The sequence below is a fragment of the Brachionichthys hirsutus genome, chromosome 10 (genome assembly GCF_040956055.1).
Source record: "Brachionichthys hirsutus isolate HB-005 chromosome 10, CSIRO-AGI_Bhir_v1, whole genome shotgun sequence".
In the NCBI taxonomy this organism is placed as follows: Eukaryota; Metazoa; Chordata; class Actinopteri; order Lophiiformes; family Brachionichthyidae; genus Brachionichthys; species Brachionichthys hirsutus.
In genome coordinates, this window is record NC_090906.1 from 8,555,557 (window position 1) to 8,581,827 (window position 26,271).

The 26,271-nt window shown below is 43.7% G+C and overlaps 3 protein-coding genes across 3 annotated transcripts; 2 read left to right on the forward strand and 1 right to left on the reverse strand.

The window, feature by feature from the left end:
- The first annotated feature begins 59 nt into the window (after positions 1 to 59).
- On the forward strand, positions 60 to 3,275 carry LOC137900768 (organic solute transporter subunit alpha-like). The gene is made up of 8 exons (XM_068744904.1): positions 60 to 138; positions 849 to 1,000; positions 1,200 to 1,273; positions 1,982 to 2,140; positions 2,238 to 2,349; positions 2,441 to 2,587; positions 2,921 to 3,026; positions 3,127 to 3,275. Exons 1-8 carry the CDS (start codon positions 63 to 65, stop codon positions 3,273 to 3,275), a joined length of 975 nt encoding a protein of 324 aa, XP_068601005.1. The 5' UTR covers positions 60 to 62.
- Positions 3,276 to 5,462: 2,187 nt separating this feature from the next.
- LOC137900279 (APC membrane recruitment protein 2-like) lies at positions 5,463 to 8,987 on the forward strand. The gene is made up of 4 exons (XM_068744343.1): positions 5,463 to 6,358; positions 6,559 to 6,701; positions 6,835 to 7,118; positions 8,208 to 8,987. The coding sequence occupies exons 1-4, from the start codon at positions 5,463 to 5,465 to the stop codon at positions 8,985 to 8,987; spliced, it is 2,103 nt and encodes a 700-aa protein (XP_068600444.1).
- Positions 8,988 to 12,551: 3,564 nt separating this feature from the next.
- LOC137900479 (pleckstrin homology-like domain family B member 2) lies at positions 12,552 to 22,337 on the reverse strand. The gene is made up of 16 exons (XM_068744571.1): positions 22,283 to 22,337; positions 20,299 to 21,266; positions 19,866 to 20,201; positions 18,274 to 18,408; positions 17,544 to 17,678; positions 16,927 to 17,073; positions 16,080 to 16,190; positions 15,920 to 16,009; positions 15,655 to 15,792; positions 14,764 to 14,848; positions 13,995 to 14,193; positions 13,645 to 13,735; positions 13,408 to 13,554; positions 13,074 to 13,293; positions 12,900 to 12,985; positions 12,552 to 12,692 (listed from the first exon to the last, which is right to left on the reverse strand). Exons 1-16 carry the CDS (start codon positions 22,335 to 22,337, stop codon positions 12,552 to 12,554), a joined length of 3,084 nt encoding a protein of 1,027 aa, XP_068600672.1.
- Between the last annotated feature and the right edge of the window lie 3,934 nt (positions 22,338 to 26,271).

Sequence of the window (26,271 nt, forward strand, 5' to 3'; positions counted from 1 at the left end):
TTATGTTTAATTCTAATCAGCTACAACAGATTTGGTCAGTTTGGTACATTTCTCTGGTCACCATGGAGGAAGCCCTGAACAGCTCCATTGATCCGGCTTGCTTACAAGAGCCCCCGCTGGCTATCGATGTGATCAAGCGTAAGTGACTTATATTACCTTTTTGTTTTTTTTTCATTTCATTTTCTAACCGCTTATTCCGTTATCGGGTCGCGGGCCAAGCTGGAGCCAATCCCAGCAGTCAATGGGCGAGAGGCAGGGGACACCCCGGACAAGCCGCCAGTTCATCGCAGGGCAACACAGAGACAGACAACCAGCCACACACACACTCACACCTACGGGCAATTTAGTGCCACCAATCAGCCTAGGCTGCATGTTTTTGGTGGTGGGAGGAAGCCGGAGAACCCGGTGAGAACCCACGCAGACACGGGGAGAACATGCAAACTCCTCACAGAATGGCCACAAGCCGGAGACTAACCTGCGACCATCACGCCGGGAGGCAACAGTGCCTACCACTGCGCCACCGAGCCGCACTTATATTACCTGATTAAAGATAATGCTTACTTATCAGGAAGTGTGACCCAATGACGTGCCAGGGTTGTTGCTAAGCTTCCACACTACGCCTGACGTGTTCTAATCTAAAGCGCAGTAAAGTGTTCAGGCGGTGACCGTTGGTGCTTAGATTAATTATGCTTCTGCTGAAATGTTTCTACTCACATACATCTTTGTTAAAGTTTTTTAAATGAATGCTAAATCCTTTCGGTGCTGTTTTGCATTTATAATGTTTATCGTGTGTTTACTGTGTGATAAAATGATCCAAACCTTCCCCCCCCCTCCCTTTGCCAACTCAGAGCTGGATCCGTTTGAACTCTGCCTTTACTCCATGCTCACCTTCATGTCCTGCATCTCGCTGCTGCTGTACCTGGAGCAGTGTGCCTTTATTTATAAAAGCCAGTCCTACCCCAAGAGGACGACCATCATCTGGATCAGCGGGGCAGCACCAGTAAAAGCATTTAGGCCTGTTTGATTTAATAACATGTCACAACTTTTAAAAAAAACCCTTTGCTAATACACATTAACACGTTAAAGTAAATTCATTAGCGGTGTTAAGGACTTAAAATGCAACGTGACACCTGATAGCATTAGAACATCACTGCAGATTGTTAGTGTTTCATGCACATCATTGTGTTTCTCTGTTCCAGGTTATTACCACCATGTCTTGTTTTGGAATGTGGATCCCAAAGGCAGTCATGATCACAGATATGACATCTAACTGGTGCGTTTTCTCTTAAAAACACCTAAAGTAGGACAAAGTGCCCCCCCCCCCCCCCCCCCCCCCCAATAATTTCACATTTCCTTTTCATGTTCTAGCTAATGAGGAACTATTATTAGGTTTAGCACAAGATCTTGTTATTGCATTAAGTCTTTGTGAGAGGAATCAGAAGTCTCACGGTGGAGTTCAAACTAATTCATGATTCTGTATTCTAAGATGTTTCCTCTTCTTTTTCAACTGCGTATTATTCTTAAACAACTGAAAATAGTGTAGTTACATATTGTTCTATTGATCTCAGCCGACGCTCTAATTGGATACAATCATCTGCAGCGTAAAGGTGACCGTCACGGAACATCGATGCCACGGCTGTAAAATGAAAGCTTTATAAGCCCGTTGAAGATTATACTGCTCGGTCTATCCAGTCGATGAATCATTACACACACAGGGTTTGAGCTACAATTAAAACTCAGGAAATCTTTATAGGATTTTGACATAATAAGTGACTCATTTTATATGATTTCCATAATTTCAATTTAAAGAATAGTATGTTTGATTTTTTTTTTTTTTTTTTTGCTGTAGTGTTTTATGCAGCAAAAATACATTTAAGATAAATCTGAAAGATTGGAAAATAAGCTTCAGGTTTTCAAAATAATGCAAATCCTGCTATAAGAAGTAAGAACGCATAAACCTCCTTTCTGTTTGTCTGCGCAGCTACTTTTCAGTCGTGGTGTATAAGGTTTTGGTTCTGATGATTGAAGAGTTTGGGGGCAGCAAAGAATTTCTCAAGCGGTTTTCCGGAGAAACATTTCAGATCAACACGGGACCCTGCTGCTGCTGCTGTGGCTGTTTACCCCGTGTTCCCATGTCGCGGTAAATATTCTGTTCCACCCCCTCCTTTTATCAATACGCATTCTATACTGATGGAACACTGTATACTGATTGGATACATTTCCAATGGGTCATCAAGGAGAATGTTATTTTGGCTGAAGTTATTTGCTCTTCAGTACGCAATCCTGAAGACAGCGCTGTCTGTCCTCTCCGTGGTGTTGTGGACAAACGGCAACTTTGACCTCTCAGATGTGAGTGTTCGATGCAAGTAGAACGTCCGCCTACATTTTCCAATTGTGGCAGAATCTAATGACGTGAAATGCTCCTTTCCTTCCGTTTCAGTTAGAGATAACGGGCACATCTATTTGGATCAACCCGTTTATTGGTGTTCTAACAATCACCTCCCTTTGGCCTGTCGCCATCATCTTCATGAACACCAACAGATTCCTACGACGTCTCAATATTATACCCAAGTACGCCATGTACCAAGTAAGTTAGCTCAACCTTTGCCACAAGCATTAATAAAACCCGTCACAGCCGACTCCCTGCAACTCGTCCGTATTGTTCTGTTGCTTCGTGACTCAAAAGGAGTCCTTCTGTTTGTTTTACTGCAGCCTCTCAGCAACAAAAGAGAACATGTCAGGCTGAGATAGCCACAGGGTTCGTCTCATCTAGTCTCACTTACAAAGACACGCTTGTTTTAACACCAACCCCCTTGCATTCGCTCAATTTCATGATAGCAAACTCGCGCTCAGACACACTAGAGTAGGGCTTTAAGGCCGCGCTGTAACGTAAATGATAATGCCTTGCGTTTATTCACAGCTGATCCTCATCTTGAGTCAGCTGCAGACATCAATCATCAACATCTTGGCCTTGGATGGGACCATCGCCTGTGCCCCTCCCTTATCCTCTCAAGCTCGGGGCTCTTGTAAGAAACAATTCCGAATATGCATTCGCTGCTGATGTGTGAAGTGAAATAGTCCCCACCTGACATCCTGGTGGGGTTTCCTTCTCTCCCTATCCCGTAGTGCTCAGCCAGCAGCTCATGATCATGGAGATGTTCATCATCACCCTGGTCAATCGGGTCTTGTTCCGTCGCACATATGAGACACTTTCCTTTGAAGCGCACGACAGCAAAGCTGACCCGCAGGCTGCTGTCCTGGAGCACGATGTCTAAGAATGGAGGAATACTGCAAATCGGCTGCTCTTTAATGATTCAACAGATCATCGCGTCATCGGACCTGTATTCAGTTTAATGATTCGGAAGTTACTGACATTTCATATGTGACATTTTTATGTGACAAATACTACAGGTTAGTCTAGACTCTAACACAAATATCCTCTTCATTTAGAAGTTCCTCTCTGTTAATTCCAAAACATGTTTGTTTTGAGACAACAACAACTTCAATTTCATTAATTCATGGAAGTGAATGAAAAAAACCAAAATAAAAGAGTTATCTCAAAAAAATTCAAGATAACACGAATTTAGATCCCTCTCTCTAAAATAAATATGAAGCTTATTTGGCTGAGCAAATAGCAAAATTGTTTATTTTGAAAACATTCCAAATTATTTGTTTCTGTGTCTCATCCCATTCATTTTGTGACTCAAACACATCCAAATATTTTCATATATTGTTTGTTTATCATTTATGCTCCTTGTACACTGATAATACTTTAACACCCAACAGCAATATTTGCTGCTGACCCACTTATTCAGACTCAGTTTGGGGATAGGAAAAGGTGGACTAGTCAGGAATTTTATTTTAAGACCAAATATTTATTTTTGAGTATTGCGCAGCCAACAGGCTCCTCCCTCATGTTGTTCCTGTATTAACCACAAGAGGTCGGGCTTAAAACAATATAAAATGTAATTAATTAATTTCAACCTGAACAAAGGAGTTGAATCCACTGTAACTTTAGTTTTTGGATCATATTATATTATATTATGTTATGTTATAATTAGGGATGTCCCAATCAGGTTTTTATTTTTACCCGGAGTCGAGTTATTTAATCTGATACTTTTTTAATACTTAAAAAAAAAATAAAGACGAGTGAAAAACGGATCCAGGATGTCCCTTATTTTTAATTTGAATCATCTTATTTCAACATTTAACTCTTAAACAGAGCACTTCTGTGGCGTAGCTTGAACATTCAAGTAATAATTAAAATACTTTTTTCACTTTGAACTTGGACTAGTGCAACAGGAAATATTAAATACGAATATTTAAAATAAAACGAACAGCAGCTCAATCGGCAGGTTTCTGTCATCCACTTCAGAATACTTCCACAGCGCAGACATCCTCGCGCGACTAGCTTCAAGCTGCTTCCGTGTTTAGCCAGCATTCAACCAATAGTGTCACAGTAAGTGACGTCAGGCCGCACGCGTTACCATCTCTGTCTGTAGGAGAGAGGTCTCACTCTGTGCCACAGCGTAACTCCAGATCTGACAAAAACTAATAACAGTAACTATCCATATAATTATTGTCACAATCATCTCCTGAAAAAGTTTATAAACTAATAATGTCTCATTTTTATAATTTAAGAATTTTTTGGCGCAACATTTTCCAGAAATGACGTAACCTTTAACTGAATGCTTGAATGGAAAAAAAGGCTCTAATTTAAATGACAAATGGGCAACAAAACCAAACAATAAGAGACATCCGGATAACACTACAATGCTATCTATCATGACATCTAAATGAAATCTATTACTTTATGATAGATTGACTATCTTCAAGACGGTTGTTGTCGCCACTGAATGGCGTCAACATGTTGAGTCACCGTTAGTTTCAGTTTATGTTACTTAAAAGTAGCACTTAATGCCTCACGGAGATCGTACAATGTGCTTTTGCATTCTTGAACAGGGGATGAAATATTTATTTTAAAGTAATATTATGCAAAAGAAAATATGAAAAGATCAAAATCCACAATGCTTTAATCAGGATGAGATGAAGCCAGAATGTTTGTCCCTATTAATGGAGTAAACAGTAAACCGAGTCATCAGACAGAGGGGAAGAGAGAGCTGCATTCAGACTGGGCTGATGACAGCCCCTGGCTCTGCATTGCTGACGAAAGCTGCTTAGCTCCTCTGTTGCTATGGCAATCGCGGAGAGCAGCCAGACAAAAAATGAGGCAAAGGGGAGGGGCTTTTCAGAGAGAAATAGAAGAGAAAGGGCTGGATGGGAAAGCTGGGAAGAGGGAGGGATATAGACACCCGATACATAAAACAGCAAGAGGTAAAGAGAGCATCAGAGGTAAAGCACAGCAGATACAGACCAGGTCTGGATATATTTTATTACATCCCTGGCTGCAGAAAACAACAGCATTCACTGGAGGATACAAAGAAAGAGGGAGCTGAGAGAAGATGGATGTACAAACGGAGAACATGGACCCCCCGTCATGTGAATCCCAGCCGAGTGGAAAAATCAGGAAAGGATTTAAGCTCTTTGGCAAACGCAAACCAGGCAACATCTTTTCTATCCGAGGCAAAGGGGATGGAAACAACAAGTCACCTGTCAGTAAGACCAAAAACCTAGATGGATTATCAGAGACCACTGGACCGAACTCGGAGCAGGAGCCAGACAAGGAAAATGGACAGCAGGTGAGTCAAGGGGAGATGGAGCACGGAGAAGAGGAATCGCTCGGCGAAGATGGCGATCTGGCTGCCGCCGATGCAAACGCCTCCATTTCTTCTGCCTGCTCGGCCAGGTCCCTCAGCTTCCTGTCGTTACTGAAGGGTGGTCGTAAAGGAGGAGACCGCCAAGTCCAGACCGTGTCTCATCCTGCGGGTCGGAAACGTCGCGGGCTGAAGGGTCTTTTTAACAATGTTTTGTTTCGATCCAAGGATAAAGAGGACCAGGAGGAACGCCCTCCGAGTCCACTTCTCATGTCGTCCCGCGCCAACAGTGTTGAGATTATCAAAGAAGACCTCACGCTCACCCCCAAATCCACGCCCCGCTCTCTGGATAGTCCAGAGACAGAGAGCTGTGAGCCCATCAGGAGTTTAACCACACCAGACAGTGCAGCCACGACTCCGTCAGAAACCGCATCTCCCCGGGTGACGACAGGGAATGTGAGTACGACTGATAAGCATGTGTCGCCTTTACCCACCCCTAAATCACCTTTGGTGCCCGGTGATAACAGCCTGAGCTCCTTGCTGGCAGACATCTCCTCGCTCCTGACCTTTGACTCCATAACAGGAGGTGGGGACATCATGGCCGACGTAGAGGCAGAGTGGGGGAAAGCCAGCAGTGCTGTTGGGTCTGAGGTCACGGCATCATCCACATGTTTCTCCTCTCCAGCAACTACGTTTGTCACCGCTGCAAAACCTTCTCCTGCATCTGTCTCCACGGCAACCCCCAACAAATCCTTGACTCCTCTTGCAAAGGCAGCTTCATCTTGCCCTCCGACTGCCGGGCCAAGATCAATCATCACTAGTATGATGAAATCAACTCCTACAGTCGCCACAGGAAGACCTTCAACTACCCCTCCAACCACACCAAGTCCTTCACCTCCAAAAATCTCTCCCCCTTTAATTACATTTCACTCCATGACAAGTTCCTCCTCTGCTGTTGCTACAACGTCTTCAAGCGCCTCAGCCGCAGTAAGCAAGCCTCCCTCTGTGGATTCGGAGCTTACTCATATTCGCAAATTGGCTTCAGAGATTGCAGCACCTCCTCAAATGTTTCCTTCAGTATCTCAACGTAGCTTTGTCCCCACTTCACCTCTTGCCCTAGATACAACTCGACCAGTAACCCACAGTCCTCCCATCCCCTTTACCCAGTCTCCACCTGCTACATCTGATTGTGCTAACACTTTGAACCGGCAGGCTTTCTCTTCCTTCGGCTCGGCTTCTAAAGCTCCTGTGACAGTATCAGAGACCTGCAATGACGCGACCAAACCGTCCTCTCCTGCTCCCATCATTCCCTCTACAATGACAACGGTTCCCTCATCAACCGCAACCTCGGACATGTTTTCTGTGTCTCTTCCGAAGTCTCTGTTCACCTCCAGCCGAATGGAGGTGAATCAATCCACTCTTCCAAACCATTATTCTTACTCTACCTCGACTGCCACAACTAAAACCGAGCCAAGCCCAACATCTTCAACTTCTTTAGATAAGACACAGGCTATGACTGAACCTACTCCTGCACCTTTCTCTCCAGATAAGACACAGGCTATGACTAAACCTACTCCTGCACCTTTCTCTCTAGATAAGACGCAGGCTATGACTAAACCTACTCCTGCACCTTTCTCTCTAGATAAGACGCAGGCTATGACTAAACCTACTCCTGCACCTTTCTCTCTAGATAAGACAGAGGCTATGACTAAACCTACTCCTGCACCTTTCTCTCCAGATAAGACACAGGCTATGACTAAACCTACTCCTGCACCTTTCTCTCTAGATAAGACGCAGGCTATGACTAAACCTACTCCTGCACCTTTCTCTCTAGATAAGACGCAGGCTATGACTAAACCTACTCCTGCACCTTTCTCTCTAGATAAGACGCAGGCTATGACTAAACCTACTCCTGCACCTTTCTCTCTAGATAAGACAGAGGCTATGACTAAACCTACTCCTGCACCTTTCTCTCTAGATAAGACAGAGGCTATGACTGAACCTACTCCTGCGCCTTTCTCTCTAGATAAGACACAGGCTATGACTAAACCTACTCCTGCACCTTTCTCTCTAGATAAGACACAGGCTATGACTAAACCTACTGTTGCACCTTTCTCTCTAGATAAGACGCAGGCTATGACTAAACCTACTCCTGCACCTTTCTCTCTAGATAAGACAGAGGCTATGACTAAACCTACTCCTGCACCTTTCTCTCTCGATAAGACACAGGCTATGACTAAACCTACTCCTGCACCTTTCTCTCTAGATAAGACACAGGCTATGACTAAACCTACTCCTGCACCTTTCTCTCTCGATAAGACGCCCCATGTTCCAACATCCCCTCCAGCAACCACAACTCTGGCTGTTGTTTCTCCACCTCAGTCTAAATCCCCTCCTGCTCCTGCACAAATCAAAATGTCTGTACCTAAAGATCCACCGGCTCCTGGTCATGCTCAAGTTGCTCCTAGTAAAGCCCCTACTGCTCCTCCGCAGATCCCGGTTCCTTCACCTACTGACTCTTCTGCCCCTGAGCAGTTCCCAACTTTTGTATCTAAAGATTCTCCTACTTCTGCACAGATCCCAGTTCCTCCAGCTAAAGCCCCTCTTACACCTACCTCTGCCACTGCCCCTTGTCTTGCCCCTTTGCTTCCTTCTCCCCCTGAACATTGGGTAAGAGAGACAACAGAATCTGCTAAAATGACTGGAAGTAGACATGCATCAGTGGACGGACAGCTAGTCAGTCCAAGTAGCACGATTTCTCCAGGAGCCCAGGCTGTAGCATCCAAAACAGATGAACTGCATGAGTCACCAATGAGCCTCCAGGCCCCCTCCAGGGAAAAGAGGACACCACATGTAAAGACATCAGGTCTAAGCAAAATCCCAGTTGTTGGAGGAGGTAGAGCTGGCAAAATACCTGGCCGGGAAAATCAACATGCTAATGATGAAGCAAGGAGGGATCCGCCCACACCTGTGCTAGAAGAAGAGCGACCCCATTTTGACTCCCATGATGGACTGAGCAGAGAAAAAATCAGTGACGTCCGGACTAGTGTGCCGACCTCGAAATGTGCCCAGGAGGAGAGTCAGCAGCCTCCAAAAGTCTTCACCAGTTTGCCACGTGACTCGAAGATCCCCGTGAAACATGGTGCACAGTCTCACGCTGCCTCCCAAAGTCCTCACGAGCCCCCTCGCACCAAGATACCCGTGTCTAAAGTTCCCGTTCGCAGGGTGGGTAAACCTGCAGCTGCAGGCGGGATCACCCAGATAAAGAAGTAAAAAACAAACAAATGGAGTATCGGTACATAAATGAACAAAGCAGTGTTTTCCCCAGCGTAACCACAGGGCCATCCTTTTTTAACGTCCGTGTGTCTATAATTCTTGGCTTGTCTCTCTGCGATCTCTTGGCTTTTACCACAACTTAAGCAACAGTAACCGACTCAAAAGGCCGCCAGCACTCAAGCACAAAACATCTGGGCAGGCAGCCGACGCGACATGCCTGGCTCTTTGGTGCTGAGCCACCCGGACGTGCACTCAGGAAAGGTTCAGGGTCACACCTGAGCACACAGCAGCATCGCTGATGGAGAATGAGCAGGATTAAATAAAGGTCTTCTGGGGACTCAGTGACACACACAGCGTGGACGAGTGCCTTTCTAAGGTTGCTTTTCCAACAGACTCACTACTTCTTTTTTTTTTTCCCTTGGAGTAATTTTAACTTTTGTTACCGTCGTGTTTTTTGTAGGAACTGTCAAAAAAAACATTTTTGTTTTTGGTCTTTATGTCCAGCAAGTCTCTTTGATATTTAACTAGCTCCTTTACATTGTTATTTATTTCTGGAGGAGAGTGGAGCTCTATATATAAAATAAACCAAATTTTACATTCCACACCTATCTCTGGATGTATGTAGCAGAAAATGTGGCATTCATTTTTTATTTTTTTTGTACAAGATCCCGAGCTGTACAGCGCCTTGTGTATCCCTCTACCTGCATTTAACATGATCTCATCTCACTCTGAACTATGGGAGAAGACGGGTTTAGAGGAAGGACAAGATTTAACTCCTTCTATTGGTAATGGACAGTGGACAGCAGCCATTGTGAATGGTACTGCAGAAAGGATTCTGAGATGAGATTTCCAGCTCACACACTAAAGGCACAACCTCAACCTTAATTAACCTGCATTCAGATGAGAGCAATATCTCTGTGTACAGTCTCATCTATGTTGTCCTGTCCCTATTTAATCAATAAAACAATGAATACTTAGCAAGATGCAATCTGCTTAAGTTGTGAATTATATCCTGCTTGCAGACAGAATGCATATATAACTCTTCACTGGTTCTTTTCTGCATGATATAATGGGTTACAGATATGGGAGCGATTCCATAGCTCCACCATCTAAACGAGAAAGAGAAAGGTCCGATCCTCACACCGGTTTGCCATCTTGCTGCAGAGCGGTCAGAGCGTCCTCGTAGGAACGCTGCTCCGACATCATTCACACTCCAAGCTCACTGACCTGAATAGCAAGCACATGAATGCCAGCAGAGTCCAGCCAATCAGCTGCAAAGGAAAATGCTCAACATGCACGCCTTATTATCAAGAAAAGGGTTCGGGAATGTGAGTCATTGCTATTCTTAGTGTGAAATGCCCCAGATGCCTCTGCTGATTAATGTCCCTCCCTGAATATGAGTTGGACAAGAACAAAGTGTGGACAATTATTTATACACAAACGGCTGAACTGAGCTATGAAAAGAATCAGGGAAAAATAAAATAAAACTCAACTCTGTTTAAAAGTCAGAGCTTAAACCCTCAAGCATGAGGCAGAAAGAGTAAAGGACAGAGTGTTTCTTTCACCATAAGAAAAGCATTGGACAAGGGTTGTTTACTTCATGAAGCCAAGGCCTGCGAGCTATGAAGAGAAGACCAACACATGCCTCAGAAAAGAATGAGGATTTCAGAACATCAGGTGCTTACACGGACTACAAGCGGGTCAAATGATCTCCCTGGGAACAGAACAGCCCCCCCCCCCCCTCCCCGAGGCTCTGAGGCAACACAGGTTTGTTTCTTGGTGCAATGTGGGATTAAAACGGTCTTGAACTGCATGCAGTTTGCAGCTTTGTGATAGAATACTTGCCGCTGTCCATTACAGGGGACTTCTGATATAATTCTACAGTTTTAAATAGAAAACTGAGACAAATACATTCCGGGAATATTGCCCTCTCTCAATTTCAATTCACATAATCTTCCTCTGCAATGTGGCTTTCACACACACAACAACAGCTAGAACAGAAATGGTGCACCTTCTTTAGCATGCATCTGCCTGTGTTTCCATGCCAACCCCATTAGGTCAACCAATGAGTGTTTGGAGGAGGAGTTTAAAAAGGAAGGCCTTTTTAATGCTCATTCACATTAAACAAGCAATTATACTTCAGCCATAGAATAATTTAGTTAAATTATCCTTCAGTGCAATTTTACTGTCATACGTGGAGCACTTTGATGCATTATATAATAAGGTTACTAATTCCCACGGTCATATATTACATAATAGTGTTAAAATACTGCTGAGGTTTTCAGTATCCATGGGAACACAGCATGTTGTTGCATTTAATTCCTGAAGCTCCATTTCTGCAGTCCAATATTTAAACTCAGAAAAGACTCCATCAATCCACCACTTTATACAAAAATGCCGTTATTACAGAATTCTTTATTCATACGTTTTTCCAGAAAATGTAAAAAATAACAACCCTTTAATATAGCTCTAAAATACACAACATATAAAATTGTAAAAGCATTCAAATGCAGCCATTGGTTTGGATTAAAGGCTTGTGTCTCATGTTGTGGATGACAATGTGACTAAAAACAGTCTGCAAACCAACAGCCTCTCACTTACTTTTCTTTCATTATCAAATACTAGCAGACAATCATCAGTCAAATAATATATAGATCAAATATATGTATGTTAACATATCCAAAGGATAATTCTACAGATACATATCATCCCATCAATGATTTAAGATTTGCTTCGATAGCTTCCATACTACATGTGTGTTTTTTGTAATGCACATATCTGATTACTAGACATCCTAGAATAGATGCTGATCTCTTCCAGTATCTGCACATTTATTTAACTGCATAACTGGCCAGAGCATTACGTCATTTCAGTGCAATGACGCTGCACTAGCGCCCTCTGTTGGTGACACAGCATAATGGAACAGGAAGGTGTCGCAGCGAGCATCGCGTCGCTGCTGCATACATCAGGCCTCCCTTTGAAATATTTATCAAAAAGACCAATCGTTCATAACACTAAAATGTAAAAAAAGTTCTATAATCACTTTAATTAATCAAATTTCCACATGTAAAGAAAAGCCCAAATTTAACTGAGCATAGAAGGGGAGCTTATACTGGCAGCCAGGAAACACATCAAAATGCTTGAGCTAAATAATGCACAATAATAGTCACACAAATTATTGGAACAAACAGATACAAAAATAATAATTAAAAAAAAAGCACATGCATATAAATCTGACTCAGATACAAATGGATTGTAGCGACCAGACAACAAAGAGAAGAGGAAGGCAGTAAAGAATCAGAGATGGACCTACAAGTTAAACAACATACTGGAATCACTAACTTCTTTAAGCTACTGTTAATAGAAAGCTGTGGGACAGATGCGTCTGCAATAGAGAGGGATAATCATTTTAAATGTAGCCTGTTTGATTTCTGATCATTTAAATGGTTTCAAGTGTTCAATAAACCAAACATAAAATAACGGACAACAGTACGAGACCAGCAGAAAACAGCTTAATTTTCATGTGATTTAGATTTAGTGTAACTGATCGGTCGGGATCAGTTACACCATGAAATGCATCTGCCCTTCGGCGCCCGTAACCATGACATCCATCCAGATACGCATGGCCTCAGGTGACGGAGCCACCATGTAGTACACCCGATCGTGGGTCTTCACACTGAAGGTCAGGGAGGGATTGGGGCTCTGAGGGGGGGGGGGTGTAGGCGAACGCAATTTTGAGAAAAAGGATACATAACGGATACAGGGGGGGGTCGTACATGAGTGGGTGGAATAAAAGGAGAGAAAAGTCGAGGATAAACAGATGTCAACAGCATTCAAAGACAATGAGGCACGTTTGCATGATGCCACATGCTTAAAATCATGCACACACATGGACACAAGATGACTTACTTTGTGAGCGTTCTTTAAGTGGTCATAATAAACCTCCTCTATGGCTTGGAAGTAAATGACTCCTTTCATCTTTGTCTCATGTTTGTCTGCAGTGGAGAATGGGAAACACAAAAGTGAACGATCTGACGGCGCCCATTCTAGACACGCAGATTAATCTGACATCGGGTGGCTCACCTGCATAGTAGGTGAGGGTCCTCCGATTCTGGTCGAAGACGAACCAGCGCTTCTTCCAGGTTTTTATCTTGCCGCCCATTTTGACCAGAAATCCTCGGCAGGTTTTGTCTGTGATGGCCAGGTGGAAGCAGGCGTCTGGGTTGTGTCCAGCTGCCTCAATATGGCCGTGAAGATCAAACTCGTCCTTCCTCACGGGGAGGTAGCGAGTCAACAGCCGAGACTACGGGGGGGGGGGGGGGGGAGACAAACGTAAACACTTTTGTAAGGAGTGTTATGTGAAGGTAACAGCAAAAACATCACCAGTCATTCGTTTAGTGTTTTTTTGTGTGACTACCTGTGACCTTTGTTTCTCCCTGAGCTTCACTTCTCTCTCCACAAGTCTCTGTCTCCTGCTCGTCTCCTCCTGCAGCCGTTTCTCCAGTTCCTCCCGTCTTCTTCTCTCCTCCTCCAGGGCCTGCCTGCGCATCTCCATCTCACGTTCCTGCGCCGGCCACATTATGTAAAATGCATGTGATCCATCATCAAACAAACACACACACACACGAGGTTACGCTTCGGTTCGACACTGTACCCGATGCTCAAGGAGCCTCTGCTTCTCAGCCTGGGCCTCTCGGAGCAAACGCTCCATCTCCTCAATCTTTACCATATTGGACATACTGGCACTGATGGAAGCATGGAAAAAAAAGAATTTGTCAAACGCAAGCAGAACCAGATTTCTGATTTCTCCTGAACGTGCATCAAGCTCTCTCTGATCTGACACATGGCAGCCTCTTCAAAAGCACTTCCTGTTGTGTCTCGCTCCTTAGATCATCCTGAATATCCTTTGCAGCCTTTATTCTCGAGTCTCTCTTCTAAAAATAATGTTCCTTTTCTCCTTGCTCGCAGGTTTTCGCTGTGCCTGCGCGTCTTTATGTCTCTAACCTGGAGATGTTATCTGGGGAGCAGGCAGAGAAGCTGGTCTCCAGGCTGTCCGAGCTGCCCCCACTGACGGTATCGGACGTCAGGCTGTTGTCCGGGAAGGAGAAGGAGTCCAAGAAGACGCTGGACTCAGACATCATCCTTCTGCAAATATCACTCCTTCGCTGTCGGTCTTCACTCGTGTGCGCGTGGCTGCCGCTTGCTGGAAGGCAAGAATATGATGCGGCAAAGTGGAATCACCCTCGGCATGCATGATGTAATGGCATCATGTTGTAGCTTATATCCCTACTAAACTATGTTTGGAGCGGTTACAAACTGTTCTGGATAGAAAGATGACGGAAGCTTTTGCTCCATTACGTTGATTACATTTTTCATTTTTATTTTTAGTAGAATATTAAATCTTCAAACAAAACAAGGATTAATGTGCAAATGGTATTGTTGATATCGCCCCAATTCAAATGCATCATTCAACCTCCTCCTTTCTGTTGGGGATTCTGGCAAGACTTTTATTTTCCAGCCATGTCTCTCAAAAACGTCATTACACTTATCTGTTGAATTATACTCATGAAACGTTGGAGGATTACGCATGCTTTAATTTGCCTCAAACCACACACTGCCATCTAGTGTAGTGTTTCTGTTCAGGTGTGGCCCGGGTGTGGCTCCCTTTGTGTATTTCCTGTCCTGATAATGTGTGCGGTCTCAAGCTTGGTCTCACACACACACAGAACAATCTGATGCAGACTAGATATGACAGCCCAATGCTCCGACTCACTCTTTGGGAGCCGGCGGCTGGTGAAGCTGAAGCCTTGTGGGATGATGCTGCCACAGCTGGAAGTTTGTGACAGAGGTAGGTGGGTCTGAGGAGGACAGAATGGTATACTGTTCAGAAGCAGACCCTGTGACCTTCCAATGGCATATCTGTTCTCAACTGCAAAGCGCTTCATGAGCTGGACGGGTGCAACGAGGCAGACTGAAACTGAGAATTCCTGTTTGGGCGGGTCGTTCTCCAGGGAAGAAAAGTTCTGGATGCACACGAGGAGAGCAAGTAGAAGCAGCAAGCCTCGCAATACTCAAACTGCTTATCAGAAATGTGCCACTTTGGAGAAGTTTTGAAACGTTGAGTTATTATTGCTTGAAGTATGATTGAACATAATTTTTCCAAAACTCATTTTCAAGATTTGAAACATTTGGTTTGGTCTCATTGTATCCAACCGAAAAAATGAAAATAAATAAATACTAAAAAAGCACTCAGGGAGCGCAGACCTCCGCCAAGCAGCTCATTCCCCTTGTAATTAGATTGGCACCATCCACATGGTGATCTGGGTCATCATCTGAGGTTTTAAATTGTTCTTGGTATCTTTTTACACCAACTGTGAAAAGTAAAAGTAAATTGTGTATTTTTAACTGATTTTTTAATCCATAAATAAGGTTTTCAATGTTAAAATTATTATTTTTTGTTTTTGAAAAAGCCTACATTATAAGTAAAATACAGAATTTGTTTGCATCCAGAGGATCGCTCTCAAACTTGAATGGGATCTAAATTAGTCCAAGACTCATCTTCAGATTTCTTTTCATTAAGATCTATCCTGTAATCGTGCTAACAAACAGACAGACAGACAAACGGCATCAAAAGCATAACCTCCTCGGCGGAGGCAGTACTCACCCTGGGAGGAAGTGCACGCCCCAGGGATCTGCCATAGCAGGCGATGAGCTGCTGACTCCTCTTGTGAGGTAGGCTGTCATTTGGATTGGAGGAGTTTTCCTTGCTGCTTCTTCTCCTTTCCTTCAGAGAGTGCAGATGCTGCAGAGATCACAGACATCAGGAGCTGGTTAGAATAACAGGGCTTCTTCTAATGAGAGGCATCAAGGCCATGGGTCATTCCCGGCTCCTGGTGGATGGATGAAGTAAATCTGTAGCCGACGCTCACCTCCGTGACGGCTACAGGGTTGGTGCTGAACGTCTGATCCTCAGACAACGCTGCATATTTTCCTTCCAAAGACGTCAGCTTCTCTCTCTCCTGCAGAGATGAGGAAAGAGTTAAATAAAATTAAAAGTTTGCAAAGTCCACACGCAAAGATTGTTCTTGCCTTCTGGAGCATGATGAGTAGGTTGCTCTTCTCTCTCTGGAAATTCTCTCTTTCCTGCTGAGCCTGCAAAGTAATCTGCGACGACTGTTTCTTCAGCGTCATGATTCTCTCCTGTGATAAAAAGAAAACAACAACACATCAATACAAAATATTCTGCACCTTCACTTGAGGCAAAACTGTGTGTGCAGATGTGGTTTATTCCGAAGAAGCAACAAAGTCGACAGGTGCAAAATTCCAATTTTAGGATGTAAGATTTTTGTTTTCCTATGGCTACAGGAATAACCTCTGCCGGTTTCTGTCTTCTGTTGATCGCTTTGCCCCTGATTGAATAATCAGTTAATTCTCTCTTTGTTGATTACTATGCAAATAGTTATTTCATGCTTACCATTGCTGGTATTGTAGTTTCTTGTAATTAGTTCATGCTTTGTGTTGCAAATCTCACAATTTTGCAGCTTTATTTTCATGCACAACCTGTAGCAAGATTAACGACAACAAACCACATTGTAGTAATTTCAAAAAGCCAAAAAATAGTAATATAACGTTAGAGGCATAAACAGCACTTAACTGGGTGCTTTCATTTCTAAAGGCTATTGATGGAAAGTCTGCCTCTAGAACAAGAGGATCTCTTTAGTGCTATCACTGAAACGTGCAAGTGAGATAAAGAGCCTGAACTTCCAGGAGCATTAAGAAAAAGTGTGTTACTATGAAAATGTACTTAACAATCAGCTCTAATATTTTAGATCTACCTGAACTAAGGGATACATTCCATTGTGCAGCGCTTGCACTAACTGCAGGGTCAAACATGCACACATGCTACATGCATACTCGTAGAACTCACTCAGTCTACCTTGCGTGTGATTGTGAGACGCTGACACTCGGCGATCTCCTGCAGCAGCTGTTGGCTCCGTTTCTCCTTTTCCTCGCTCTGATTGACTTCTTTTTCCAGCTTCTGAAACTCCAGATCCTCCAAACTTTTTGCCTGCTCCTCTGTATCCTAGAAACAACACAGACAAATGCAGTACTCCAATCATGAAGTAAAAGTACTGGCACAATTGCATTATTTTTTTTTGCCCCCAAGCTAATTTGCAGGCCCCGCCATTGGTGCATACGGTTAATTACGGTTTAAAGCACTGTGCAGATTTTATATTCTTCCAAGCATTGCAGAATTCATTTTCAACACAATCCGAGACAGACTTTGTGAATCCTTTCACTGACAATGGCCATTAAATCGATTACGATTCTGATTCTTCTCACATTTTGGATTGAGCGGTACCAAGACTGAAACAGACATTGAATGAGGATGAGATAAAACCAGATCAAGAGAGAGAATAAAAGTGCAAAAAGAAACACATTTATTAGAATGAAAAAGCAGCCTGTGTCTTGGTGCACTCCTGTCAGCTAAAAACATGCAGCAGAGGTGAGTTGGCGACTCCAACTTTGTGACTTCAATGCCATTTTATTTACCTCTGATTTCTCAGTGTGGCTCTTCTTCTCACTCTGAATTTTCTCTTTAAGTTGCTCCAGATGTTCCTTTTCCCTCTTCAGCTGCGCCCCCTCAGACTCCTGTTCCCCCTCCAGCAGAGCGCACTCCACCTCCACCTGCAGGAAACAGCAGCGAGGTGAAGGAAAGCAAAAAGCCGTGGCGACTATACGGTTACTAAAAAGAAATTAAAAAAAAGACAATCTTTTATGTCTTTGTTTATTTGTGTTTTAGCAGGATCACAATAAAATCTGCTCGGCAGCTTTTCAGGAAATTGAAGGGTTGGCAATGTTGGAAGAGAAACCCGCTGAAATTTCAAACGGAAACAGATAAAATTACAGAGTTGTAAAAAAACAGATTCTGCATTTCGAAAAACCTTTCCCCCCCCAAATATCTTAGTTAATTACAGTTATTAGTTGTATTACAATTAATAAATAATTTCTTAGCAAAATGTGAATTTAGTTTACCGATGTGTATATGTACATATACTATATATGTGTGTTACTAATACTATATACCATACTCAAATATGTACATATTTGAATTTCAATCACATTATCATCATTATTAGTTATCTCTAATGCTTTTATTCATGATTGGTTGTGATGAGTTTATCAAGAGGCCATCAGTTCATCCGGCGGGAGATAACAGCCAGTACCGTGACGCCGCCGGGGTGTGTGTGTGTGTGTGTGGGGGGGGGGATCTGCAGCGTACCTCTCGGACGGACTCCTCCATCTGGTTGTCCAAGTCTTTGATCTTCTGCTCCAGCTCTTCGATGTTGTTCAGGACCTGGATCCTCTCTTCTTCTATGTGTGTTACTTCTTGTTTCAACTGCATGTTCTCCAAAAGCTGTCGTGACATCAGGGATGCATATAAATACTTGCCTCTGACTTTGTTAATAAATACGTGTAGAGCTAAGTACACATAAATATTCTACGCGGTGAAGTTTACGATGGCGTTTTCTCTTGGTGATCGTAAATAGGCTCTCTAAAATGAGAAACCTTTTATTTTCTTTCTAGAATATTGTTAAATGAGACGGACCCAGCCGGCAGAATTAGCTGACAGCTGCTGCTTTAACTCCTCCAAAGCTGGATGCCTGACAACAAAATTCTTTTCCACTTGGTGTAATGGAAATCTGTATCGGTGCACTCCTCCACTGCCAGTCATACCAAAGTACTCCTACGTCTTTCAGCGTACTCTAACAGTCTACAAATACTCATTCATACAGAGATGCAGTATTATCAGGTATTCTTCCATTCAGGAGTCAGGATGAGCAGAGGCTCATTTGGAAAACAGCTCATGTGATTTATAGTATTCCAGATGTCAGAGATCTCGCACGCCGCTCTGAGGAACGCAGCAGATACGTGACGAGAGGGCGTTTGGCGTCCGTAAACCCTGTCACTATGGACACGCTGCAGACATGACGGGGCTCAGCGTGGAAATCCAACCTGTATGAACTCTAGCGTGTTAAAAATTCTCACAATACAAAGATTGCATGATTGCCTGCGTTTCTGTGTTAGCTACATTTTCATTTTCATAACGTCGCCCATCCATTCGACATCTGGAAAACCATAGCCCTTTGCTATACATATACACTAGCATTCTTCCATTTGTACACACACACACACACACGCACACACACACACACACACACTCAAACAAATTCTCAGTGGGATAAAGTCATTTCCTGTCCCCCTCCTCCTGTAAGAGTTTTAATGGCTAAGTGCTGCAACAAAAGTAGGCTTCTTCATTAAAACCAGACATACCGCTCTGCAGTTACCCCACTTTAACAGAGACAGCGACTCTAACCACTGCGGCTGAGACAGTGGCAGAGACAACGTGTCTGAGGCCATAGTATTTCATTAGTCTGCATTTGTGAATCAGACATGTTCATGTTTTCCTGCATTTAAAGCGAGGCTTGTCGGCAGGAGAGATGAGCTCAAATGCCGCTGTGAGGAGATCTTATGTGAATTCCTGTCTGATTGACCTGCATAAACAGGAAATGTTTCTGTTGCTCTGTTGTAAATCCATCCATTCATTCATTCATTCATTTTCCAACCGCTTTATCCGTTATCTGGTCATGGGCCAAGCCGGAGCCTATTTCAGCAGTCAATGGGCAAGAGGCGGGGTACACCCTGGACAAGCCGCCAGTTCATCGCAGGGCAACACAGAGACAGACAACCAGCCATGTCGTGAGGACCAAATCCTTCCAGCAAATGAGTTTTGTACATATTTTTTTAACATTTAAAATAGGATTTTAGCGAGGGGTTAGGGCTGGTAAGGATCGTTCGACTGGCGTGACTTACTTTGTTCCTGTGGTGGGTGGCGGGCGAGGCGACGCTGCTGCTCAGGCTGACAGCAGGCGAATGGGACCTGGCCTCCCTGTAGCCGCTTTGCATACGCTGACTGACCTGCTGCTCCTCGGCGAGTTGAAACTGCCTGGCTTTGCTCCCAGGACAGCTCTCTGGAGCAGTGCTGCCGGGCGAGTCAGAGAACACTGACTCATCATCATCCGACACCTGCAGCTTCTCCAGTTCCTTATTGATCTTCTGCAGGTCTGACACGGCCGAGCCCGCTGGCTCTCTCTCCACGTGGCTCAACTCAGTGCACAAGTTCAGGATCGTCTCTAAGCGCTGGCACTCCTATTGACCGGAGGAGCCATACTTGATGATGTTGCACGGGCAAGTTGTTTTCATAAATATTGTAAAACTGCATGAATTAGATTTTTAAACAACTCACCAATCTCTGGACTTTCTGTTCTCTGAGTCGCTCATCTCTCTGGTGCTGGTGATAGTCTCTAAGCTCCTCCTTGCCATTCAGAGAGCTGATGCTACCCACCCTCTGCCCCGGACTTAGCCCACCCTTCCCAAAGGACAACCTCCTTTCTCCGAAGCCTAGATCCAACCCCGTCCCATCCAGGTCAACTCCCAGAGAGCTCAGGGAAGCCAAGCTGGCCCTCCTGGGAGTGCTGGGCATGCTGGCTGGCACCGTCACATCTGGTGGTTGCTCTAGGGAGGAGAGACTGTGCCGTGGCCCTGCTGACCCCACTCCTCTGTGGGAGCCGACGGAGTGGCGTGATGGCAGCGACAGAGCAGGGGGGTCTGCTGCGTTGTGCAGCCGTGGCAGGGAGCGGCTGTGCATACCAAGGCTGTTGAGCGAACCAGTAGAGTATTTTCTCTGTCGGGACTCCCCTCCAGCTTTGCCTTGACAGTAAGGCCGGCGGCCCATGCGAGGGCTGGACGGCACACTGGCCGCTCCACTTTTGACCCTGGGAGAACGAGGTAAGGGCTGGCCATAGGAGGAGAGCAGGGCGCTTCCCTCTGATCCTCCAGAGAGAGGCAGACTGTCTTGTGACTGGTGACGAGAATGGGTGTGGCGGAGCAAGCCGCTGTGGCTCAACTGGCGTTCGCCTTGGCGAGGTGACGGAGGCACGCTGCTGCTGGTCATGTAGGAGAATGCTCTGGAAGCAGATGGAGGCCTGTCGGCGTTGCCGAGGAGTGACACCGGCCGGGTAGGGTGGGATCCCACAGGTGAAGGCACGCTCAGGTACTTACGGCTGCAATCAGCAGCCCTCAGACTCGCCTCCAGAGCACTCTTCCTCCGCTGCAGTGTCTCCATCAGTTCCTGCAGCTCTGCCTTGGAGCGGGAGCCCCTCAGCAGCGTCCCGCCCACTGAGCCAGCACCACTTTGTTCAATCTTAATACAGTCTGAAAAAATACAAAGTTGTCAGAGCATGAAATCCTAGCTATATTTAGACAAGGTATGAGAGCTCCGTATAACATGACTTCTGTTGAAAGCACAAGCTCAGTTCAAGAAAATATCTATCTGTGTATGTGTGTGTGTGTGTGAGTGAAGAATGTATGCTCTTACAGTTCTGAGCCCAATACAAACATTGGCTAGATCAGTGGCTAAGCTTCTTCTAAAAATGGAAGAATGGTCGAGGACAAACCGGAATGCGTCTCAGTCTCTACTTCAAGAAGACGCACTCCGCGGACCGAAGGTCCTGCGAAGCAGCGTGAGGATGTTTTCCTGCAGCATGGGCGCTGGGCGCTGAATAAACATTCTTACAGAGTTCATGTGTTATGAAGAAAGCCCACTTCCTGCCTCATTAATGAATTCTCAGCCCTCATGAAAGAATAATGCATTCCACTGTTTTGACAAGGAGCCGTCCTGAAGCTGTGCTCTTCCGTTTCATGCTAAAATCTCAGAATATTAAGTGTTTCATCAGCTCATCGTTTTTCAAAGTAAACCAGAGGGTCTCCTGATGCTGATGTTACTTGGCGACACCTTAAAGAGTTCAGCCTCGTGATCCACGTTTACTCTCGTAGAATAATATAATTTTTATGCGTCACAGATCTTCCGACCTGTAACAGGTAGAGTATTTATTTTGTTTGTGAGTACGTGCAACTTGCACTGCCTTCCTGAAGAAGGGATCTCTTTATGGCTCTCCCTGAGGTTCCTTCCATTTACGATCGGGCTTTATAACAACAGTTTTTCTTCTCCTTCAAACTGAAGGAAACAGGTTGTTGTACAGATTGTTGGAATTTATGGTAATTAAAAAACAAATCGTGATTGCAGATTACTATTTTTTGCGTGTGTGTATTTACCTTTTTTTTTTTTGTCATCATTCAGCTGCTAATGTTGCTGTAGCTTGTGATTATCCAAATAAAAATAAATAAAACATAAAATAAAAATGAAAACATTATCTTGACTGATGTCTTACCAGAGCCATAACCCAGAGTGGCAACAGCACTCCTGGGAGGAAGCATACTCTTCATCACACTGAAGCCCTTCGAGTCAGTCTGAGGATGTAGAAGTCAGCCGGCCCCCGAAATGCTTTCTCCATGAGAAGAAGAAATCAAGGTGAAACTCACAACCATCAGCATAACTGTATAAAACTGTCAAATCTTCATCTTAATGGTGATGGAATACAAATATACAGTGTACCATCATAAAGCAGCGTCATTTTCAAGGAATCAATACCCTGTGGCCCTCATTCTAATCTCATTCTCTAGAGACTTGCAGCATTACTTCAATTCAATTCAAGATATTTCAGATGTGCATATTTAACCAGGACAATTTTTTCCCCCTTAAGACTAAGTAGAAAAGCAGATCTGGAGGAACCTTTTCGTGTTGGCGCAAAGTAAGCAATAAAATTTGCTTAATGAGATCCCAACTCTTGACCAGTTTTCCATCAGTGCCCCACTCCCACTAAGACAGCAGCAAAAGTTAGGGCTTCGGCCTATAGTTAAAGGTTAGCTGTGGAGTGTAGCTCATAATGGAGCCATTAGACCAGTGACTGAAAGGTAATTATCAAAAAAATAATAATAATATTTGCACTGGTCACTATTCCATGTCATGATAAATTAAGTTCTTCTTCACTTTGGACTTGAATAAATTATAAATTGTGTCATAAATGAGCCACTAAATTGGATGTTGATGAAAACAACCCAGCCACAGCTTTTTCCACTGAAGCTGTCAGGCTGCCAACAACACAGACAGACTTACTCTCTTCTGGGAACGATCGACGCTAAACAAATCATTATGCAAAGAAAATCAAAGAAAAATATCCTCAAGATTTGAGACTGAGTGACGACATAAGAGGTTACATTGGTACAATGGAGGGATTTCAAAAATCGGAGCGTTTCCACACACACACACACATGGTTTCAGATGGGGTTTCTGTCGGGCTGTCTGGAGAGAGGGCTTACAGGAAGCAAGGTATCCTTTTACACAGTCACACAATCAATCAGCATGAGTTCATTCTAGAGACCGCCTGAAAAGAGAGGGGGGAACTGCAGTTTTTTACAGCATCAGCCGGAGGCTCGGATGTTTAACGTCAGAATGTAAGCAGTTTGACGAATGACCACTGATAGCAGGTTTTTATCGAGCACTTTGACCTAAATACTTTCGGATTGTGAAAAGGCTCAAATGTCATTACTCATCATCCAGACAAACACAGCTCAGCTTCAGAGGCTCGCAGAGGACATTCACCTTAAGATCAATAAGTCCAGTCCAGTGACTGACTATTGTTTCCATTTCAAACTTGCAAGAATTTTCTTGTGCTTTTATTTGAATAAAAAACAACAACAACAACAGTATTGAAAGAGAGACTTCTGAAAACTAACTCCAGAATTACTGTGCTGTTTTAACAATATTCCAATTTAACATCTGGCATTTTGAATCCATTCATGCGCACACACACATCTATGCAAACACACACAGGAATGTGGCAAACAGACCGATGCTTTTATTTATTTTTTTAACCTGTCATCCGCTGTTTCTTTACGTTTTCAACAATTCACCAGAAAAGTTCAGTCAGTGGAAATATTTAAACTCATTTTACTTACTTACAAGTTACTTGTTTGTGTTTCTCTAATTTCATGAACTGCTCTACAACTTCCCAGTCTGTGTAGCTTATATATTAGTATGCAGTGATGTATTTTGTTTGAATACTTAAACTTCACTTTAAAAAGGTTTCTGTGGTCTAACTAATGACACTAAACGCATCCTTGTGATTCTGGAATCAGCGCTTGCATCCACCAAGGCATTATGATCTGTCTGAATCGACTCTTGCATGAAATAAAAGCCACTGACCTGAGTTTTCTGTTGGTTCACATAGTTTTCTGGTAAGTCTGCTGCTCCTGGGGCTCCTCTCCCTCTCCCTCTTTCTCTCTCTGCATCAAGTCTTCCCATGACAAAGGATTAGACAGGAGACCCTCTCCCCTCCTCTCTCCTCCCACCACTCTGCTTAGACCAGGGGGGCTCATTTGCTGCCCCCCTCTGGTTAGGCAGAGAATTGTATATGACAAGAGGGCAAGGACAGAGGACGCAGCCTCACCCTGTGTGGTTAGGTTTTTTTTTTCCACTATCGTGCAAAATGTCTTCTGGATTTGATCCCGAATGAGGTCAGGAAAAAATATAAAATGTTAACATTGAAAACCTCATTTATGGATTCAAGTGGGTGGGCATTCATTTTCAAAGTTATGCAAAAGGAAAAGTTGATTTCAGCAGTATGTGCAGGCAGAAAGAGGCCCCAGCATTGCCATCCTCAGTCCCCCCCCCCCCTCCCCCCCCTCGCAAAAGCAAAAAAAAAAAAAGGTTTGGGATGTTTACATAGAACCGCACGAAGGAGCATGTAACATGCTCTGATCATCCTTTCATATGTTGCATTGCTTTAGGAAATCTGTAAGAAGTCATTCAAATGTGGAGAATAAATGAACAAGGTCAGAGAGAATGAATGAAGAGACACTCTGGAAAAATCCCCTGAAAACCTTGAACCGCTGTACAAGAAACTCCAATTACATCATAGGGAGGGGGCTGTGGAGTGGAAACTGATGATTGCTTCCAGACAGAGAGCTGGGGTCTTTGTCATAAACTCACACACACACACACACACACACACACACCCACACACATACACACGCAATGTCTTTTTTCTTTTTAAACGCAGATGTAAATCTTAGGAGGGTGTCATTTGAAAACTGAGACTTCAAAGTTCCTGCCAACATGAGAAGTTAATTGTCATTGAGGGCTGAAGTATTAATCACAACAGTCCTGATCAAAGGATATTGAAAGAACAAGAACAATTCTGAGGGAAGCACACACAGCAAAACATTTCCTGAAATCTGTGTTGTTTCAAAACTGCGTTGTGAGAGAGCGCTGCGGAAAATTAAAAAGGACAGCCGGGAGAAATATGGAAGAAAAGAATTGGTGTCAAATTGTGAGAGAGGGCGGATAATCAAGTCTGGCAATCATTGGGGGGTCTGAGTCACAGTGACTCAAATGCTTGGAAATCAGATTCTTCTGCTCTTTTTTTCTACTGAGTCTCGATCACATATGTTTGTGTTTGTTCGTTTCCTAGGGGACGCTGTTCTACCTGTAATACCACCCAATTTCTTCACCCTGGAAATAACCGTATGCTTATTAATTAACAGTAATTTGTAAAACAACAACAACGATAAAAAGATGATTTTCCACAATGACAGATCTGGATCTAATATTTGCTTTGATATAACTTAATATCTTTGACAAATACATGAAGTCTATTTGACTCTGGAGTCTCCACCACATATTGGAGGGAGAGCTATGTCTCTCCTGCGTGGGGCTAATCCTGTAACCAATATGCGTTCACATTCAGATCTCGGTTCACTGTGCCAGGGACCAAAATTAATGATATTTTATTATTATTAATTAATTATTAACCGAGATATTGAGGAACTAATTTTGAAGCTGCATTGACTGCAATGTTAACAAAACTTTTAAAGTGATCCAGAATCCAGGACCTCTTCTGGATCGTCACCAAAATGTAATCATCTGTTCCTGCTAACATTCCCAACATTTCCTGAACATTTCAACAAGATCCTTCTGTAACTTGTCGAATTATGTTGCTAACAGACAGATAAATGGAGAGAGAGAGACAGACAGACAGATAAATGCTAAGAAAAGCATAACCTCCATGGCGGAGGCTAAAAAAGTAAAAAATGTCCTACATCATGTTCTCTTCCACCTCACTGTGCCATACTTGGTTGTGTCTATAATGGCAGATTTCACACCCGATGTTCTTTCAAACAACAAAACTTTATTTAGTCACTTCTAAATCTGTACATGAAACGACAGTATAACAGACTGCCTGCTTTCACTCGCACACTTATATAGAATAAATGCACACGCAGAGATGATCTCTGAAGAGGTGACATGAGTGTGATTTGT

Excerpts from the sequence above, each read along its gene's own strand:
- LOC137900479 (XM_068744571.1), bottom strand. The coding sequence starts at position 22,337 with ATGAAGAGTATGCTTCCTCCCAGGAGTGCTGTTGCCACTCTGGGTTAT. Across the intron at positions 14,194-14,763 it reads CAGCCGCCGGCTCCCAAAGA|CAAGCGGCAGCCACGCGCAC; the intron begins GTGAGTCGGAGC and ends CTTGCCTTCCAG. Across the intron at positions 12,986-13,073 it reads GACCCTCACCTACTATGCAG|ACAAACATGAGACAAAGATG; the intron begins GTGAGCCACCCG and ends TCTCCACTGCAG.
- LOC137900279 (XM_068744343.1), top strand. The coding sequence starts at position 5,463 with ATGGATGTACAAACGGAGAACATGGACCCCCCGTCATGTGAATCCCAG. Across the intron at positions 6,702-6,834 it reads CTTCAAGCGCCTCAGCCGCA|ATACAACTCGACCAGTAACC; the intron begins GTAAGCAAGCCT and ends CTCTTGCCCTAG. Across the intron at positions 7,119-8,207 it reads TCACCTCCAGCCGAATGGAG|ATCCCGGTTCCTTCACCTAC; the intron begins GTGAATCAATCC and ends GCTCCTCCGCAG.
- LOC137900768 (XM_068744904.1), top strand. The coding sequence starts at position 63 with ATGGAGGAAGCCCTGAACAGCTCCATTGATCCGGCTTGCTTACAAGAG. Across the intron at positions 1,274-1,981 it reads ACAGATATGACATCTAACTG|CTACTTTTCAGTCGTGGTGT; the intron begins GTGCGTTTTCTC and ends TTGTCTGCGCAG. Across the intron at positions 3,027-3,126 it reads CTCTCAAGCTCGGGGCTCTT|TGCTCAGCCAGCAGCTCATG; the intron begins GTAAGAAACAAT and ends CCTATCCCGTAG.